The 20,701-nt window shown below is 40.7% G+C and overlaps 2 protein-coding genes across 4 annotated transcripts in view; both read right to left on the bottom strand.

Annotated features, from left to right (window-relative positions):
- NIPA2 (NIPA magnesium transporter 2) overlaps window positions 1–14,679 on the bottom strand; it is a 39,545-nt gene extending 24,866 nt beyond the window's left edge. Inside the window, exons 1-2 of one of the 3 annotated variants that reach the window (XM_003363643.5) lie at window positions 3,800–4,079; window positions 2,921–3,050 (exon numbers count right to left, since the gene is read on the bottom strand). The gene's annotated coding sequence lies outside the window, so the exon portion shown is untranslated. Of the gene's footprint in view, window positions 1–2,920; window positions 3,051–3,799; window positions 4,080–14,551 lie in introns of those variants that run through there. The other 2 variants (XM_023652145.2, XM_003363641.5) reach the window with 2 other exon arrangements.
- NIPA1 (NIPA magnesium transporter 1) overlaps window positions 9,017–20,701 on the bottom strand; it is a 50,230-nt gene continuing 38,545 nt past the window's right edge. Inside the window, exons 4-5 of the mRNA XM_023652152.2 lie at window positions 18,308–18,468; window positions 9,017–14,810 (exon numbers count right to left, since the gene is read on the bottom strand). Coding sequence (XP_023507920.1) covers window positions 14,299–14,810; window positions 18,308–18,468 — 673 coding nt within the window. The 3' untranslated portion in view covers window positions 9,017–14,298. The remainder of the gene's footprint in view (window positions 14,811–18,307; window positions 18,469–20,701) is intronic.

Genomic DNA, 20,701 nt, shown 5'->3' with positions numbered 1-20,701 from the left:
AGCTGTGCTACAAAGAGTTCTCCAACAGCTCTAGTCCACAGGCATTTCTCTCTCCTTTGCACTTATTTATTGTTGGCCTTATTAAATTTAATTCTCAATGATTATTCTATCTTTGAAGATAAACTCTAAGTTCCCTAAAGACAATGACTTTGGATCTTTGTGGTGGTTTAGACACAAAAGGCACTCATTTATAGTGGCAAATTTGATTTATACACCTTTCTAGAATCCAGGTTATTTGTTTTGTTTATTCACTCATGGAATTACCAGCGTGTGCAGCAGAAGGGGAGGAAGAAAGGCAAGCAACATACAATTTGCAAGCTGTCAAATTATAAAGCAGCCTTCAGTCACTAAACTAAGTAAATGTATTATCTCATTTGACTTACAGTTTGAAATAGGACATCAATGTGGATGTCCTGAAAGGAATGAGCTGCTTTGCTATTCTCAGACCTGATAATTCTGCTCCCACTCTCTGTAACTAAAGGTCAATCACAGTTGGGAAACCCTGAAACAGAGATTATTTTTTATTTCTTAAGCATTAACTATGAGGCAGGACCAGGTTTAAAGACAGCTAAACAAGAAAACTTGCTAAGTTTCACTTCAACTAGGTTCTCAAACCAGAGACAAACTCCAGGTGGCAATCTGTCCATCTCACCTCTCAGAGAAAATCTGGTGGAAGGTTCCACTTCCCCAGCCACTGGCTGTTACTATTATTTACATGTGGCCATCTGTTCAACAAACATAAGCTGAGTAGCTATGATGTGCCAGATACTGCAGTTTTAAAGACGATCAAAAGTCCCCATCCTCAAAGATTCCACAGCTGAGCAAACTGAAAATTCTGAAAACAACCTATTCAAATTTTAAACACAATTTAAAAAACTTTTAGAATTTCTAGCTTGTTCTTTCTAAATTTTAACGTAAGTTTCACAACTGACTTTACTAATATTTACAAATACTTATGTTAACTTTTGTTAATGCAAGTATGTCAAAATGAAATGAATACATCTCAAAGAAAATAAAATTATAAACTTGGTCCACTGTCTTCTAAAATGCGGAAAACACACAATTTAAGGAACAGGAAAACATGAACTAGCATTCTAACATCTGGGAGGAAAGCCTAAATTAAGATTTGCTTTGCAGAATGGCTAACAGTAGGCAACACAATAACCAAAGTTAGCTAACTTCAAAAATTATACAAACTACAAGAGATTTACAGCTTTAAACTTTTGTCATTTCACTCTCAGCACTTTTGACATTTCATTTTCACAAAAGCTTGAAAAGATATCTGATAAGGGCCCCAAGATGAGAAAATAGGCACAGACATGTTAAGTAACTTGTCACACAGCTGGTGGATAGCAGAACCAGGACTAGAACCCAGGTCTCCTCATTCTCAGCCTTTTGCCTTTCCCACTGTAGTCTCCATTTAGTCCCAGAGGTGAAACAGGAGCAAGTGGCAGCTCAAACCAGGCTCTCAGCATAGGTCATCGTCTTCTTGCTCAATACTCTCCACCCTGTCCTCTGACGGCGGCTTCACCATCCCCATCACCCAAACTGTATACAAGCACCAGATGGAGTCTACCTTTGAAAGACAGCCTCACAGCTCCATGTCTCTCATGACCCTAATCCAGTTTAAACTCATGCTGCTGACACACTGCTCCATAAAACACATCTCTGCCATCTCATTCTCCTGCTTAAAAACTTAGAATGGCTACCTACTGTTTACAGAAAGAGGACCAAATTTTGCAACCCTGTAACTAAGACCTTTCACCATTTGTTCCAAACTTTATCCTTTAGATCTTATTTCTTAATACTATATTTCACATACCCCATGTTCTACCTGAGATCAACACACTGTTACCATTCTTATCCACTTCTTTTCCTCCTCCATATCTTTGTTTACATTATCTCTTTTGTCTTTAGGGATCCAGTTCAAAAAGCACCTCTGCAATGAAGCCCTGCTTGAATTCATACGCCAAAGTAATAAGTCTGAATTCCCTAGCCTGCACCTCTTTGGACTCTTTTCTAGCCATTATTATGTAATTATGTACATGACTCATATGTGCTTCATTGTGGCTCCCCGTGGACAGGTGGTATACTTATCTCACTTACTCAACTAACAAATATTTACATGAATACACACTACGTTCTAGAAAGAGGGATACAGCACCGAATAAAACAGACCAAAACACTGTTCTCATGGAGTTTACCTTCTAGGGAGGTTTACCAACTGGGGAGGTGGGTTGGGAGACTTCTATTTTAACTAGGTTGGTTAGGAGGCCTAGTGGAGAAAGTAACATTGAGCAAAGGCTTAACAGAGAGAGGAAAGGAACAAAGCAGAGAAGCAGCAACTGCAAAGACATGGCGGTATGAGCAGGAATGCAGTTTTCTAGGAAAAGAAAGGCCACTTTGGCTGACACTGAGTGAGCAAGGGTAGGTACATTACCACCACATGGTATTTTTATATAATAGAAATATTCTCAAAACTAGTGTAATTCATTTTTATTATTTCTCCCTAATAGTAATAGCTACCACTTACTGAACACCTATAGAGGCACTGTTCCAGGTGATTGTATACATTATTTCTAATCCACACAATAATGAGAAGTATCATTACCCTCACCTTACAGCTAAAGAAACCAAACCTCCCAGAGCTTAAAACACATGCAGAGGACCACACAGAAAATTAGACAACCTGAAACGGAAGGAAAGGGTCCACTGGACTCTACTTCTATATGGGCTGCCCACATCATATTAAAACTTTAGAGTTCTCTGTATTTACTTCTGCCTGGTTTCCACTGCTTTCATTTTTTCTGACCTCTAATTTGACTAATTATTTTTAAAAGCAGTACTTATAAACACTGCAGAACCTAAATCTCCAACCCTAATTTAGCAACACTAGTTATAAACTAAAAATTTAACTCACGTGTAAGTTTAACGTGGTCTCTCTTATGAAACAAAGGCTGGAAGAGGTTAATTTATTCACTCTCATTTCCTGGTAAATAATATGCTTTATTCTCATTTAAAGTGTTAAACCCTGGCAGAGTGACTCCAGCCTGGAAAGAAGAAAATACAGAAGTAGACAAAAGAACTGAATAGTTACTAAGTTCTTTTTAAAATTTGGTTACTAGCCTCCATACTTGTTTTACTTACCAACTAACATGAAATCTACTCAACCGAGAATATACTGCTCCAAGAGACAGCCTACTGGAATGAACAAAGATGTCTATCCTCTCATATTTCTCCTTATTACTTACCAAAAAAAGAGACTAACTGGGCATATGGTATTCATAGGTTTTCTAGAAACAAAACTACGATGTAGTCCTGTACTAAGTGAATTGAAAAATCTAGTACAGAGACACAAGCACAAAATTAGATGTATACTGAGTTTTGTACAGTTGTACAAAGAGGGATTCAGTAACTTCATAAAAGTTAGGAAATTAAAATAGCCCTGTTCAAACGTTACAGAAGACTTCTAAGATTTGTTCAACTGTCAGTTAACATCTCCGCAGCAGCCGAAACAATCTTCTAAAACTCACCACAACAAAAGAAACTATTTTAGTGAACACGAGCCCCCGACAGGGCCAAGCCTGGTTTCGGTGGGACTTAATGGCAATTCAATGCACCGTGGGATTCCCCGATGCAGGGTACGCGGAAGACTGCGTCCATCTCAGCGCATGCCGGGCTCAGTCCCCAGGAAGAAGAAAGGCGCCCCAAAAGGGCCCTCCTCGACCCAAACTGGGAGGCCCGCCCACACTTAGCCCCTTAGCGCCTGCCCGAAAGGAAAATAGAGCGGCGCCCTCACCCTAGCCGGCGGACCGGCGGCGCCGCTTCCCCTCCGCTCTCCGCTCCGGTCACCTCTGCTCACACCTCCACACAGGCCGCATGGGCTCCCCGCTCCTGCGCTCGCGCGGCCAGCGGCTTCGTCGCCGTCCAGTGGGAGGTTCGACCATTCGGATCTGCAAACGTGCGCGTCGCCTCCTCCATGGGGCACCGCCGAGGCGAACCTGCCCCGCACAACCGCGGGCCCCGCAGCAGCCGCAGCCGGTACCAAGCGCCGCGGCCGAGGGGAAGCTGGGCGCGACAGAGTGACGCAAGAGGCGGCGCGCGCACCCGCAGTGCGGTGCCGCGCGAGGGAGGCTCCACCCTTGGCGCTCTTTCCGGTCGAGTGTGGGTTTCCTCACAGGTCTTGGCTAGCGGGGAGCAGGAGGCGGGGAGCGGGGGGCGAACTGTTGGAGGCAATGTTTTGTAAGGTTGCCGACCAAGTGATCAAAATCAAAGTGCCGTTTGCTGCTTGCTTAAAATCAGAATTCCCACGCGCGGTCAGCGTGTGAAGCTGCATATTAACTGGTGTCCCTAGCGGTGCCCTAGGGAAACGGTGCTCAGAGAAGGCAAAGGGCGGAGGCCGGCGGGCCGGGGGCGGGGCCAAGTGCAGGGGCGGGGCTTGGCTAAGGGTAGGGCCCTTTTTTCTGAACTTTAACCCCCGAATCCTGGAATACATGTGTTCTTTGGGCGAGTTTGTCGTTTGGTGAAAGCCCGTCAGGGACGCTTGGAGCAGAGGTTTATTTTTCATGAGCTAGGGAAAATAGGAAACTCATTAGCCTATCCCGCCTTGAGTCCTCTTAGAATGGAGAAATTCCCTGGGACCCACCATCAGGGTTTCCTCTAAAGAGGGCTCATTTATAAGAAGCAAGGAAGAGGAACTAGCTAGATCGTGAGTAAGGCCTGCTAATAAATCAATAATCTTGGTTACAGGTGCATAGATGGTTTGGGGATGTTCAGTTTTGACTAGATATAAAAACACAATTATATGAAATTTAAGTCATTTTGGGTGAGAATCTTTATAAAATGAATTGTGTGCTTATCGAACCAGAAAATGGCAAATATAATTTACTCGTTTCAGACTGTAATCCCATTGGACAGTTATGTTCTCGCCTACATAGCCCCGACCTCTCTGGTTTTGGTGTAGCTAACTAAGCAACTTCCAATTTAAAAGCTTTAGTCTTCTGTGAGCTTGGCATCCAGACAACCATGCATTTTAGAACTAGGTCAGAGGACGTTTTTTGCTTACTTTGGTCTCAGCCAAATTCTACCTAGATGACGTCATCAAATAAGGAATTACATTGAACGTTGAAAAATGGTTGGCAAGTTGGTCTCTGATGATGTGGTAGATTGAAGAAAAATGGCTCTGATTTTCTACCCATCCATGTGCCCATAAATTGTGCAGAGTGGCTTTGCAGCTCCACTCCATCCTGATTCTGCGTTGGCCTTGGGACTGCCTTTGGCCAAGAAAATGTGGTGGTTCCCAGCCTAAATCATGATGAGAAGCCTGGATCAGTTTGAGTTTGCAGGAGTAGGAGATGACGTGGAGCAGAACAACTTGCAAAGCCACCCAGCTGACCCTTGATTGAGACCAGAGATTCAGCCAAGTTGGTTGAGGTCCACAAAACTGCACTGTGGACCCAAAGACATATGAAAAAGAATAAAGAATTCTCATTGTAAGCGACTCATTTTGACCTGGACTGGTATGTAGCAATAACTAATAAATCCCAACAGATACCTCTAGGAGGCAGATGACTGTAATGAAAGTAGTGGTTGGTTCCTCTGAACAAGAATGCTTAGAAATTATGATAATTTAACCTAACAAATGAATTTGCCTGCAGCTCTTTTCTGCCAGTATTCTAATCATCCCAAATAAGCCCTAACTCATCTAATCAGCTTTCTCTCATCATTGTACTCCAGAGTCCTCTCATATTCATTATCTGGACCTCCCACCTGACACTTACTGTCACATTGCACTGTCAATTGTTTTTATAAGTGTATATACCTTATTGATGTGCTGCAGCCTCCTTAAATGCCAAATCATTTCTCCAGCACATGATGTTGCACGGCTTGCACACTGCTAGTGCTCAAGCATTTGTCATGAGATATTTTTAAACTTTTAAAAATTGAATTCCTTTTTCATACACTGCTGGTGGGATTGCAAAATGGTACAACTTGCTTGGAAAACAGTTTGGCAGTTTCTTAAAAAGTTAAACACATACCAATCATATAACTCAGATGTTCTCCTAGGTATTTACGCCAGAGAAATAAAAGCACATATCCATTAAAAGACTTGTAAATGAACATTCAATAGTAGCTTTATTTAAAATAGCCAAAAAAAGGGGAAACAAGCCAAATGTTAATCAACAAACGAATGGGTAAATGACTGTGGTATACCCATATAATGGAATACTACTGATCAATAAAAGTGAATGAACCACTGATACATGCTGTAACATGGCTGAATCTCAAAATAGTTATGTGAAAGAGGCCAGACCAAAGAAGAGTGTATACTAAATGATTATCTTTATATAAAATTCTATGAAATGGAAGGTAATAAATAGCAACAGAAAGCAGATGAACGGTTGACTGAGAGTGGAAGGGGCAAGAAGGGCACAGAGATTACAATGGGGCAAAAGGAAACCTTGGATTTATGGGTATGTTCAATATGTTGTTCGTGATGATGCTTTCATCATATATCTGTCAAAACTTACCAAATTATTTTATATATGTGCAGTTTGTTGTATGTCAATTATACCTCAGTAAAGCCATTAAAACCTACTTCTTTGTCATTGCCACAGAAGTATGGGCAAGACTTCTTATTAAAACAGTATTTTTTTAAATTATGTATTAGTAAATAAAAGTTTTCTCATGTGTAAATTGCTCTGCAATTATTCTTCTAAGTTTTGGCTTTGTTACCACAGATGCCAGCCAGAATAACAAATGGTAATTTTTTTCTTGAGCTCAACCCTCTATAACTAGTTAAATTTGCCCTGTCCTTCCAAAGTGAATAGTGGCATTCTCCAGCATTTTAAAAGGTATTATATAAATGTTTTTCAATTAATATTTAGTTTATTGAAGCCCATGGATGACCTATAAATGTAGTAGGGCCTTTTCCAAAACATTTGTTGGAGGGAGAAGGGAGAGCTCTCTGAAAAAGACAGTAATAACTTGAAGTGAATTTTGGTAGAACAGTAAGCACTAGGATATTCATTAAAAGCCAGGAGTTGGGGGGCTGGCCCCGTGGCCGAGTGGTTAAGTTCGCGCACTCCGCTGCAGGCGGCCCAGTGTTTCATTGGTTGGAATCCTGGGCGCGGACATGGCACTGCTCATCAAACCACGCTGAGTCAGCGTCCCACATGCCACAACTAGAAGGGCCCACAATGAAGAATATACAACTATGTACTGGGGGGCTTTGGGGAGAAAAAAGGAAAAAAATAAAATCTTTAAAAAAAAAAAAAAGCCAGGAGTTGGGTTTTAATAATTGCCTCACTTGATGAAATGGTGAGTGGATGTGGTAGGCAGAACAGTGCCCCCCGACCCCAGAAAAGATGTCCACAGTCCTAATCCTCAGAACCTGTGACTGTATTACCTTACAGGCAAAAAGGATTTTGCAGGTGTGATTAAGTTAAGGATCTGGAGATGGGGAAATGATCCTGGATTATCCAAGTGGGTCCAAAATAGGCAGGTAGGAGTGTCAGAGTCAGAGAATGAGACATGACAGTGGAAGAAGGTTCAGAGAGATACAATACTCCTGGCTGTGAAGATGGTGAAAGGAGAACCACCCAAAGAATGTGCAAGGCCTCTAGAAGCTGAAAAAGAGAGAGAACAGATTGTCCCCTAGAGTCTCCAGGAGGAATGTAATCCTGCTGACACCTTGATTTTAGCCCAGTTAAACTTGTGTTGAACTTCTGACTTCCAGAACTGTAAGATAATAAATTTGTGTTGTAAGCTACAGAGTTTGTGATAATTTGTTACAGCAGCAATAGCAATCCAATACAGTGAATACGTACACCAAATAAGGGGAAGGAGGACACTAAGGTTTCCCAAACATCTTCACCCCAAATAAAAAGATTTCATTTTATAGACTGACAACCTAGTTTGACTTTTCTTCCATCTTCCAGCCCATTATCACAGTTATTTTATATGGATTTATTGTGTTTGTTACTTTATTGGCATCTCTCCTATCCTGCTTGCCATGGTGCAATTCTAATCCCAACTCCCAAATTTCCTCAACTGGAATTAATCCCTCTCTTCTCTGAACTGCTGATATAAATACAGGTATCTTTTAATTTCTATTTGTTTCTTGACTTTGCCTCAGCGTTTTCAAACTACCACATGAGGTTCAAAATATAGTGTACAAGTGTGATTAACATTACAATAAATATGCCCACAATGTCATGCCTGAAGGTCATCAGACAGGGACATGACTCAGCAAGAGAGGAACTAGGTCATGAGCTCCTGGAGGGCGAGATGCTTGCCTGATTCTACAGACTCCTCAGAACTGGGAGTGGAGCCTGGGTTCAACAACCACTGTGCTCAGCTGGCAGCCAGAACTAACAGTTTTATAATAGTACCCAATCAGGGTAAGTTTTTGTAGAATTTAGCATTTAAATATTTCACAACCCCAAAAACTTGTGTGGAAAGAGTTATCCATAGGAACATTTGGTAGTTTCTTAAAATGTTTGTTCCTGATTTCTGTATAGACATACTTTAATCAAAATGTGAGTAATTAAATCCTGTTGAGCCTAAGAAAAAATATTTTTGCTCAAATAAAATATTGTTTTCATTTAATAAAATGACATAGGACACTAATAAGATTAATGACAACATTTCTGATGACACTTGGTGTATTAAAATGTGTTAGGATTCTCTAATTTTCTATGTGCTTAAAATATAATAAAATGTTATGTTATTTACCTCAAAAACATGTAAAAGCTATTAACATATTAAAATATAGCTGGTTTTCTTTAATACCATCATTTCATTTTATCAGAAAGTAATCACTGGATGGTGAATTCCTTCACATATCATGGATTTGTGCCCTAAGATATGCACAGGTGGACATTTTCTACATCGTGATGGAGACCTGGGCTATTCATTTCTACAAAGAAAAGGGGAAACATTTGATTGAAGAATTAGGATGATATAGAACCTGAGACTACACAAACATTTCAAGTAAAGGGTAAAAAAACAAGTGTTCAGCTAGAAATAAGTTATTTTATTTTAAAACACATACAGATGAATAAATATTATTGGAAAACTTAATAAATAGCCATTTTTATTTACATAAGGCAATTACAACATGCTATGACTACTTCTATAAAGCAAAATATAAGCAAATCTTAGCCATTGACAGATATGTGTATGTATGCTAATTGGAAGCTCCCCTGATACATTTACATGAAAAAACTTTTATGCAACCAATCAACATTTTACATTTTTTATCTAGTCTTCCTCCTCTCTTTCATGATTATATTCCATTTTACAAGAAAGTAACAGTTATCGTTTAAAAAGGCAAAAACACTCAGAGATGCTACTGAAAAATAGTACCCTTAAATTTTCCCAAGGTGCAAAAACACTGACATAGGGGTGTGGGGCAAATTATATTCTGACAAAAGATACACTCTAAACTTTTCAACGTGACCCTTTGGCACTAGTGGTTTAGGAGCTCCTGACATTTACCTGGTAGTTCATGGTTAAGGTTGAGCTGCTTGGAAGCAGGAAGTTCAGCATCATTCATCACAAATTCAACACAACAGAATCAACCTGGTTCACCGGTCACTGAATCTTTTACAGAACAGAAACCTATCCAGAATGTCAGAGAAGCTCATCACACCATCAGAATGTGTTCTTTCAGTGTAGCTTTGTTAAATCCCTGTTTAGTTTCTATATTTTATAATAGAATATATAAAACCCTTCCTTTTAAAACAAAAAAAGGAAAATTAAAGCTTCATGGAATCATGCAAACTTTACACCCAGTGCTTCCTTTGCTTACTCAGTGCTTGAAGCTGTGTGTCTGTAGCAGAGTCCTGAGCAGACAGGACGCCCAGTTGAGCTGAGTTTCTACTGCTCACTCCAGAGCAGTCCTGCACAGGACGCTCTCACCTGAGGCTACAACACACAGTAAAAGTGTGAGCGCTCTAAAACAGTCGATTTGGAGAACCATCCCACCCCTTTAGAGGTAGAGAAACTGAGGCACAGAAAGGTTAAGTGACTCACCTATAGTTGCACAATTCAAGAAAAAACAGAGAAAAGAACAAATAAACCCTTCTCCCCGGCTCATGCTCTGGGCCCTAGACTATGCTTTTTATCACATTGGGTACATTTGAAATAGATGTTTATTTACATGATCATTGTTCTACTAAGTATCAACTTTTTTACTCATCAACATTTTTTTTGATGTAGCATAAAGTTACATTTTCTTAAAATATAATTCTTTTGTTGCAGTAATAGCATTTGAGAAATGTGTATGAAAATAAACGAGTAGTGATATTGGGCCAAATTCTCATTTCCATTCCTATAATTCTTAATCTTTTCAAGTATATGATGGAGGTATAAGAATCTGGCCAGGTGTGAAAAATTGCCTATAAGGATAGACCTTTAAAATTCATCACCAGTACAACTGTGAGGCGGAAGTGAGGAATACAGAAAATTGAGGTATTTTATATGATAAACTGGTTTATGGTGTGACTGGTGTGCAAACTGATTCTTTTTTCTTTCCAACTCAAATTAACAGACCTCTAGCTATGAATATAAGTAAAACATACAAAAAATAACATGGACATGTCCTTGGGAGGAAGGTCATTGCTAAGGAGTTAATGTTACATTTTTGGTCCCTGAGAAGGCAGAACACCAAGATTCCATCTAATCCTGCTTGATGGGTAAACTACTTTCTTGATATCAGACACAGTAAGAAGGACAACTCCTTCTGACCCTTAGAGCCAATTAGACAGTTGTGAAGACATCTAAACTGAAGAGTTCTTCTCTTTCAAGGCTCCTACTCAATCAGCCTAAGTCAGGATCAAGTAGGCATCAGAGAATAGCAATGGGCGTAGCTCTGTAGACCATCGGAGCACTTTCTCCACTCTTCTAGATTAGTTGAGCAGCTTGGAAAAGAGAGGTAACATCTCCCAAAAAGAATTAGGCAGCACAGCAGTGGCCTGTGCTCATTAACACCTTGGTCTCCATGGACTGAAATGCTTGTCCATGCCTGGAGACACTGCATTTCAAGCACTTTACAGATGTCTAGGAACTGGCCTCTAGAAGTGAGTACAGTATTTATAAAGAGATGAGCTGTCAAGGAAGAAGAAAGATGAGAGGTGACTATACATTTTAATAGCACTCTCTTCTACCAGACACAAAACCCAGAGAAAAAGAACAAAAACCAAGCTACTACTGTTGGAATGGACTTCTGGAAATAAAAGTGAATATGACAAATTGGTTTCAAAAGTAGGAATTGAAAGAATATTTCTTATTGCTGAACCAAGAGCAGCGAAGTATATTTCACTAACATTCTAACGTGAAAAGACCGAAATGACATCTGAGTGATGATTCCTCCCTGAAGTCCCAGCTGTGGGCAGTTCTGGCCCAATGTGTGGCAGAGAGCAGACTGCCCTTCCTCTCCAGAACCTTCTCCACAGAGATGGAATGGTTCTGCACAACAGCAAAACACCCAGAGTGGTCTCAGTGCTGGGTTTGGATTATAATTCTTAACAGGCCCTACACTTGCTCAAAGAGCAGAAAAGGAAGCAGTTTTTTTAAATGCAAAGATTCAGATGAGAAAACAAGGCATTGTCCAAGTAGGAGAGGACAGAAATGGCCTATTTAAGTATCCAGAATAGATGTGCAAATTGTGATCAGAAACATATGATTTTAGAGGAGGCTTGAAAACTAGTAGACATTGGGCATATTTTTCCTAGTTTTATCAGAAATAGAACCCAAAGAATACTATAATGAAATGCGTCACATGTATTTACTTTTGGAAACACCAATACAAGACCCATCCCCACTCTGGGGGCTCTCCCCTAAAACTCTCACTTCTAACTTTTTACTATTTTTTTTCTTTGCAATTCCACACAAATTATGAAAACATGAATTTGTAAAATAAATACTATTAAATCAGAAATTATATGCTCTAAGTCAAACTTGAAAATCAGGCTATTAGACTGCTGGTCACGTCAATTACTTTGAGGCTAGAGTCACACTCTTGAAATACAAGGAATGATGTGAACTTCGTTCCACGGAAAGGAACACCCTGCCAAAGTCATCTGTGAACAGATATAAACCTGGGACAGGCTAACTGTTCTGGGACCTTCAAGTGGAGACAAGCTATTAATACTTAGAGATGCTGTTTTCCTCTAAAAAATCATAGGAAGACCATCCAGGAAATATCACCTCTGAGAATCCACGGTATAACCGTAGATTAACTGTAATAGGGAACACCAACAGATGCATTTAAACTAAGCTTCACATGTAAATTCTAACAAAATAAACATGATAATTTCCGTATGATACATGAACTTTCTCATTAGACTCCTATGGCAACAAGTATTCTTTGAATATCTCAAACTCCTTACCTAGGAGACTGTTTCATGCCTAAAAGTATATTGACATTGCTAGACTATATTTTCAGAAAGTTCACTTCAATAAATTAAGGCCTGCATTCCTAAAAATACTGATGATAAAAAAAACAAACTTTCAAGAGCTGATAAAAAGAGTAATGGACTTTTTGAGCATTTATTAACCATCAGTTAACATATGATTTTTGAAAAACTTTAAAATAATCTTGTTGCTGCTCTTAGTTCACAAATCACTGACAACCCATGACTACCACATGCACTCTTAACTCATAAAGTTATCCTTTGTTCTATGTTAAACTATCCTATTTTTATTTAGCCCCTTTGTTCAACACTTTAGGGAACTCTCTCTTGGATCTTTAGAAACGTTCTTTTTGTCTGGAAAAACACATTTTTTCCTTAGTGACTAACCTTAATTGGGTATTATTAAATTTCATGTTCTACGTCACTCAATCTACTTTAGCCAATCCCATCTTTCAAGTTGGCACAGTTTCCTATTTAGATAAAACATTACACATGAAGTACATGATATCTTGATGAAATATTTGCATCACTTTGTGCTTTGTTCCCATTTAATACACAAGGAAGGTTACTATAGACAGACAAACGATCTCTTTGATCCAAATACTGGCATAATTAATGGCTATTTTGCATTTCAGAAGTTTAATGAGAGGTTTCGTGAGAAATTATAGGGTGCTCTGCCACCTCAAACAACAGGGAGGTTGGCTAAGTTGTTTTCATTTTTGCTAGAAATTCTTTTGAAAACTCACTATGTGTGTGCCAATTTGTAGAAACCAGCCTAAGCTTAACTGTGCCCTTTAACTTGTTCTTGTATTACAGGGAATTCAATATATGTGCTGTTGAACAGCTACCCCCTCATCTAACAGCCTTTTTATCAAGTTAAATAATTTATTTCCTCTGAGTAGTCAAAAGGCTTACTGAAAGAGAACATGGATATATCCAATATTGGATCCCAGTTACAGAGATTGAATGCAAATAAAATACCTCATGCTACTGAAGTCAGATGTCTTTAACTGAACAATAACTACATGCTAAAAGGGTCAACTTGCTCTAATATGTCTTCAATCTTGACTCTCTTCCAACAAATGAATATACTGTTATTTCTAACTCCTTTACACATTTATATTTTGAATAGTGAAATATTAACATATAATCAAGGAGGTGGCATTATTCTAATCTAAGAGAACATACACACAGTAATAGTTAAATTAAGTGAATAGTTCAAGTGATAAAGGCACTGAAATTGATTTGAGCTATTGAAAGTCATCCTGTAAATGGAACACTACATCATATCCATTCACTCTTCTCTGTTTGCAATTAAAATGTCTTGGAGTGGCGTGTGGGAGAGTTAGCTCATTAGAGGATTAAAAACAATTACATGTATACACCTCTTATTTGGATGAGGTACCTGAATGTTATACATGCTTAATGAAAAATAATACAACTACAGACACATTTACTGTACAGAGTTGGATCTCAGGACAACAATTTCTCCCATTCCCAAAGTTATCTAAGTAAGACTATCTGCTCCCCTGCAAAGACTAATCAGAAAGAGCTCATCTTTATTTCCTATTCAAATAATGTTAAAATGTTTTAAAAGGAAAGAGTATTCATGAAAGCTTCCAGGTTAATGGCAATGAGCATGAGATTCCTCTCATCAGACAGAGAAAACGCCCAGGCAATCATCTAGCAACCTCAGAATACAGAGGACTGGGCCCCACCCTGGCGCTGGACAATGCTCCCCACTGTCCACCAGACCACCCATTAATACACAGGCAACTCTAATGCCAGCAATTTAGGGACTCTACTACTTCACATCAAATTAGGACCAGAAACCACATCCATTTCCTGTTCCTTGAGCCACCCAACCCCCTGTTACCTTCTAGTCTGTTTTCATATTAGATTTGTTCATCTCCCCAAGATTGAAATTGAACTCTTTGAACACCTGTATAAGGACAATCCCAACAGAGACAGTGGTGAACCCACAGGCCATCCCCAAGAAGTCCACCAGGCCCACGTTGCTCCACTCCCGGAAGAGAATGGCGGAGGCCAGCAGGACCAGTGTGGTGAACACAACATAGTAAATGGCCCCGAACACGGAGGAGTCGAAGCACTCAAGTGCCTTGTTGATGTACCTGAACTGGACGATGATGCTGCAGCCGAGCACGGCCAGGAGCACCAGGCACAGGCAGAGGGCCCGTTGACTGGACGGGTTGTTGTGGAAGATGTCTTGGGCTGCCAGCCCGATGCCCTTGGTGGAAGGCACAGTGAAACTCCCTAGCAAGGAGCAGATGCTGATATAGACCATGATGTTGGTGGGCCCATGGGCTGGAGCGATCCAGAAGATAAGCAGCAGTAGCATGAGGAGCACGATGCACAGATAGCCCACAAACACTGGAAAAGAGATGGCACATGGTGACCCAGAGGGCAGAACAGAGGCAGCATCCCCCATCTACACCCCTACTTGCCCCTGCCATTATCGCGGTGACAGTGGTGTTCCACCAGGTAGATGGGCACACTATACTGCTCCTGGCAGAGCTTACCAGATTTACTGAGTTCATTCCACAAAAATTATTCCCATCATCATTTTTATCATTGTAAGACTCATGGCTCCTAAGTGTTTACATGTCAATAAATAAGTCCTCTCTCTATCAGTAATATTCTTATAACAACAAAGATCAACGTAGATGCTTTGAGGTTAAAAAGAAGTCATTCACAAGATAGATTTTCTTACTCAATTCAACACACCTTAGGCAGACAGTGTTCCTGCTGGGGGTTGGGGGTGGGCAGGGGTCTTAAGAAATATGCGGGAAAGTTGTGGGAGTATCTGTGGCTGTTGCAGTGACGGGGTCTGCATACAGTAGGTAGTGGCCAGGGGCCTTGGGATGTGTAGTCAATTCCACATAATCAACAGTCATCCTCTTCTCCTCACAACTTCTGAATGTCTTCTTGGACTTGTAAGTGAAAAGTATGCTTATTATAATCAGAGCCTAGAATCTGCTCTGTGTATGAAACAAAGCAATATTTGCATGGATTTAATATACACTGAATTTTTTAGAACTTCATCAAGAGTTATTCTCCATTTCAGAAGATCCCATTGCTGATGGCAAGATGTCCTGAGTGTCTGAGTCAAGAGCATGACACCCTCTCATCAGTCAGTCTGTATTTGCAGCTGCCAGATTCTCAGCAACTCCACACATGGTGTGTGGTCTGCTGGCTTCAATATGTCTTCTCCTACAGTTGCACCTGAGCATTCTATTTTATTATAAAGTACCATCCTGCTATTTCTCCTTCATGTTACAGTTAAGGCATTACATTGAAACTTTGCTTTGAAATTATGTGTACGAAGAGGTTGTATTTTCCATGAATTTCATTCCCAGATGGTAAAGGGATTGCTAAGAGCTGAGCCTAACAGCCTGGACATGCACACTAGTAAGTGTGGACATGCACACCAGTAAGCAGGCAATGGGAGTCCCCTCTTCCCTAAAGGTGAGAATAAGGAATTATGGAGCCCTGCTCTAGGAGAAGATTCAGGAAGATACCACAGAGAAGAGGTGCTGGAAAGACAGTTGAAAGCTGCCTGGGAGCCTGACCTACAAACTGAACTAACGGCAGTGGCAGGCAGAAAGAGCAACATATGCAAACACAAACGACTGCCAAGTGTGGGTGTGTGTGGAAGAAAATTGGAAGCAGCTTGAATGCAAGTGTGCAGGCTTTGTTACAGGAAAAGCAGCTGGGCCTGAGAGTGGAGTGGTTTGGGCTTTCTCCCACGGGAAGAGGTGCTGCAAATGGCTTTCTAGCTTGGAGGAAGCATTTCAGAAGGGTCCCAGGCATCAAGATAGCTCGGGGAGGGGGCAATGAGGGCTGCAGTCAAAGGCAGGCAGTGCAGAGGTACAGGAAGAAAAAGTGGGCAGTGGCCATGAGAGCAGAGAGGGGACAGGAGTGACAACAAGAGGACTGTGGACAATGAGCCTCAACAGCCACATGTGGGAATTGGGCAGCTAGGAAAGAAAAACCCACACCCAGGAAAATCTCTCTATTTTCATGTCATCAACCTTAATTTTTAATTTTTATCTTTAGAGAAAGGAGCCGCTAGATGCCTCCCAGCTTTGTGACACTTGATTTACATCAGTGTTTCTCAACCCTTTTTCTTCATTATCGTGCCCCTAAGGATCCTTTTTATACTTCTTCCCCTAATCGCCTATCCCTATGAAATTTTAATTTCACAGATATAATATGTATCTCTTTATGTACTATATCTATACCTGTGCTTTATACATTAAAAGAGTATGATATTTTTTCACTCCCAAGGACTGGTTTTGCCCTCTGAAGTGACATCACCCCCACTGAGAATACAGGCTTTACATTTTTCTCTCCCAAGAACTTTCCTTGTAACTTTCCCTTTCTTTCCTCTCTTTGAGTATTAGAGCTCACATATCAGCAGTTTCAGAAACATAAATAAGCACTGATTTTAAATTTCTTCTGAGGCAATTATTTGAGAAAAATTCATTCTGCTGTTTTACTTTTAGAAAAAAAATAAGAAAAAAATTTGAAATATCTATAATTTAATAAATTAACTGGCCAGAATAGTACCATTTTATATTCTAGGTTAAACAAAAAAAGGTTTCTCATGTTAAAAAAAATCTTTTTGCTACCATTATAATTTCATGCCAAAGTTTTATGGTAGTATTCAAATTAGACACAATTTTTGTACACATCAGGACCTAAATATAGTATTATCATTGACATTTATCAAAAAGTAAGAAGTATTTGGATACAATGTTCTGAAAATTACATGAAATAAAAACTTCAGGACACACAAACCTAGTTTTCTGATCCTCTTTTCATGTTTTTTGTACTCTCATTTCTCACAGTATTGGAAATATTTTGGCTTTTACAGGAAGAGACGAGTATCACAATGCTAAGTTTGGGGATAACAAACTACAGGGAGATACAGTCTTGGCTGATCTCACTATGAATCCCTTTTCAAATTTTACAGATGTTTCCGCTGCTGTCAACACTGCCAATTGAGAGCTACAAGAGTGGTCCATTTTGAGTAGCCTGAAGATATCCGATTGGGATACTGGTTTGGATGCAGTTTTGGGCTGGCACCTGTCTAAAATTGTTGGTAAGTAACATACAATGGTCCCCTGAAAGTAATTTACAAGAATCTATAGGCCTGCATAATTACGGTAACTGTTGTTTTTTATTGCATTTGTCAAACAAATAAAGTATTATAAGTCAAAAATATATAGGAAAAATATAGAGAGACCTCTATGGAATATCTAAAGATAGATCAAACTAGTTCTTGCCTCAGAGAGCTTCCCATCAGAGGGAGTGCAGAAGCCTGGACAAACAGCAGTCTTGAGGGGAGCAGTGCTCAGAGCAGACCCCAGCAGGAGGGGCACCAGTGACCAGGGACAGCAAGAAGGCAGGAAGGAGGTGGGCTGGGGGCTATGGGAGGTGGGGGTTGGGAGCGGTGGGAGGTAGGAAGTCCATAGGAGCGAGGCCTGGATGAGACCACTGTGGAGAGGGGTGCTTTAGTAGGCTTGGATGCTAACAGCACCCATGCACAAGGCCCCAGAGGTCCAGAAAGGAAGCAGAGGGGTCCCCAGCTGCATGCCCAAGGCAGGAGGGTAGTGCATGGAAGGCCAGAGGAGACAGCCCCCGGGGGAGGAAGGGCAGGAGCTGGTACGAGTCCAGAACGCGGGGACACTAGACCTCCTCCCATGCCTGAGGCAGCAGGAGAGCGCAACACTGCAGGCTGCCAGGCACAGCCCACAGACACATGCACATGTCTTAGAATTGAGAGGCTGTGAGGACAGACTGCGGGCTACCAGAAGGACAGTCCTGGAGATGCGCAACTCTTCCGCAGAGCTGCCAAGAGTCACCTGGGTTGGTTAGCTTCTCCTCCAGCTCGGCCTGAGTGGTCACACTCTCGGACTTCGGGGAGTGGATAATCAGCACGACAGAACCTGCACAGCTTAGCAGACACCCCAGCTTGCCCAAGATGTTGAGCTTTTCCTTCAGAAGATAAGAGGCTAAAATGGACCTTTAATTAAAGAACAGAAATCATTAAAGTTTAAATCATATTATCTGAACTGTTTCTACTAATTGCAGTTACTTTAGAAAAGTCACATTTTCCTTATAGCCATGTTTTATTTTTAATTTAGTTTTAAGAGCAGAAAAGAATATGAATTTATTGAAGTTGTTATTTCAACACACATGATTTTCATACCAATTTCATGCATAGCAAGTACATGTTAATGACTCAACTCACACTGCTACATATTATTTCAGTAGATACAAAATATATCAGAATAGAAAAATAAGTTTTATGATTGACTAAAAATAAAAATATTGCATCCTTATTTATAAAGGCAAATAATGAAAAAAACTAAGTGAGAAAGCAGGATATGAAAACTGTTAAAATAATTACAAGTAATTCATAATAAAAACACACCTTGGAAGTGGTTTTTTTTGTGAGGAAGACTGGCCCTGAGCTAACACCTGTTGCCAATCTTCCTCTTTTTGCTTGAGGGAGACTGTCACTGAGCTAACATCTGTGCCAGTCTTTCCTTTATTTTATGTGGGATGCCACCAGAGTTGTGGCTTGACGAGTGGTGCTAGGTCCATGCCCGGGAACCAAACCTACAAACCCTGGGCCGCCAAAGTAGAACACGTGAACTTAATCACTACACCGCTGGGCTGGCCCCCATAATAAAAACACAATATAAATTAAGTGAGAAAATACAAACAAGACAAAATCAAAATGCTAACAGTAATTGCATTATGGTAGGAGTATGGGTGATGGATTATTTTCTCTTCTCTAATAGCCAAAACTTTTACAATGTGGTCACGTTACTTTTTTAATGCAAAAAAAAAGAAAAGTGTTCCTCACAAAATATCTATAATCTTAAGGCTGGCGATATGTTTCTTCTCTTATTTCCCTGTATAACATCAGTATACAATTTGAATTGGAAAACCTGAGCTTTTAGTAAATCATGGGACTGGTCACTGTCACTTTGCTGGTATCTATGCCAAGGGCACTCAGGGAACATGAACATCCATGAGGAGGGCACATCACGCCCAGATATATACTGGATTATTTCCTGTTTAATCTTCATTTTGCAGATAAAGAAACTGAGCCTCAGAAAGAATTAGCATTGACTCAAGGCCACAAAGCTAATAAGAGGTGAAACTATGGCAATGACATACCCATAAGACCAAAGATCCATTCTTTTCCCTTAATACCATTTTGTGTCTCTGTCCCTAGACAGCCTGGTCCTCAAGGAGACTCCAGCAGAGTAGGTGGGGAAATAAGCAACACCACTGAAAGAACCAAGAAATGATACAAGAATACACACCTGGTGTTAAATTGAGGGGCTCCATGTAGCTGTGCAGAGAGGTGGAAACCAAAGGACTGAGGGGCTCTCAGAGAAAGAGGTGGGCCTGGGACCAGCCTAGGATGATGGGTGGGCTGTGCTAAGGAGAGAAGGGGCTGCCACACATGGAAGCAGACAGGCAGAAATAAGCCTGGACCATGAGGCCAGCTCATCTCTTATTCCACAGTAAAATACTAGAGTACAAATTCAACAGTACCATAAAATAGTACTATAAAACAGAATGTATGAATAGAAACTATCTGTAAAGTAGAGTGTCGTAATAGAAAATCTGAGGTATAGTAAGGCCAATAGACCAAGAAACAACTGATAGTTTATTACTCTCAGTTTCCAAGATGAGGGGTCACGACACACCATACACACCATGCACACCATGTAACACATCATGCAGGGCAACACAGGGAAGCACCAGGGCCAGTCATGAGGCAGAGGGAGCAAGGGGAAAACATGAGCAAGAGTCTTTATGGTGTTTTCTGTGGGAAGGAATGGGTGAGGCAGGGTAAGCAGGTTTAGGATTGGCTAGTTTGAATAACTTCAGGACTCTGGGGCATAGGGGCTGTCCCTAGTTGTCTGGTACCTGGCCCTGGGGAGATTAGGGCAGGTGGATAGTGACCAGGAGTGTGAGTCCAATAAAGGAGGTGCTTGGGTTGTGGACTCTGGACTGGTTGGTTTACATTTGAAAAGCATTCCCCCCACGCCCTAGCTGGGGAAAAACTCCTCCTAAGGAGGGGCTGGGAGTGATGAGGGAGGCAGGAGACCAAGGCAAGGTGACTCAGGAACATTACTGGATTGTCCAGAACAAGGCGTCTCTGGCATATGCATGTAGGGCAGATGTTAAAGCACCAAGTTTAGAGAAGCTAGAAACATTATCCTTACAGTACT

The sequence above is a fragment of the Equus caballus genome, chromosome 1 (assembly GCF_041296265.1).
Source record: "Equus caballus isolate H_3958 breed thoroughbred chromosome 1, TB-T2T, whole genome shotgun sequence".
Lineage (NCBI taxonomy): Eukaryota > Metazoa > Chordata > Mammalia > Perissodactyla > Equidae > Equus > Equus caballus.
The sequence above is the reverse complement of the archived record's forward strand: the minus strand, read 5'-3'. Positions and strand labels throughout refer to the sequence as shown.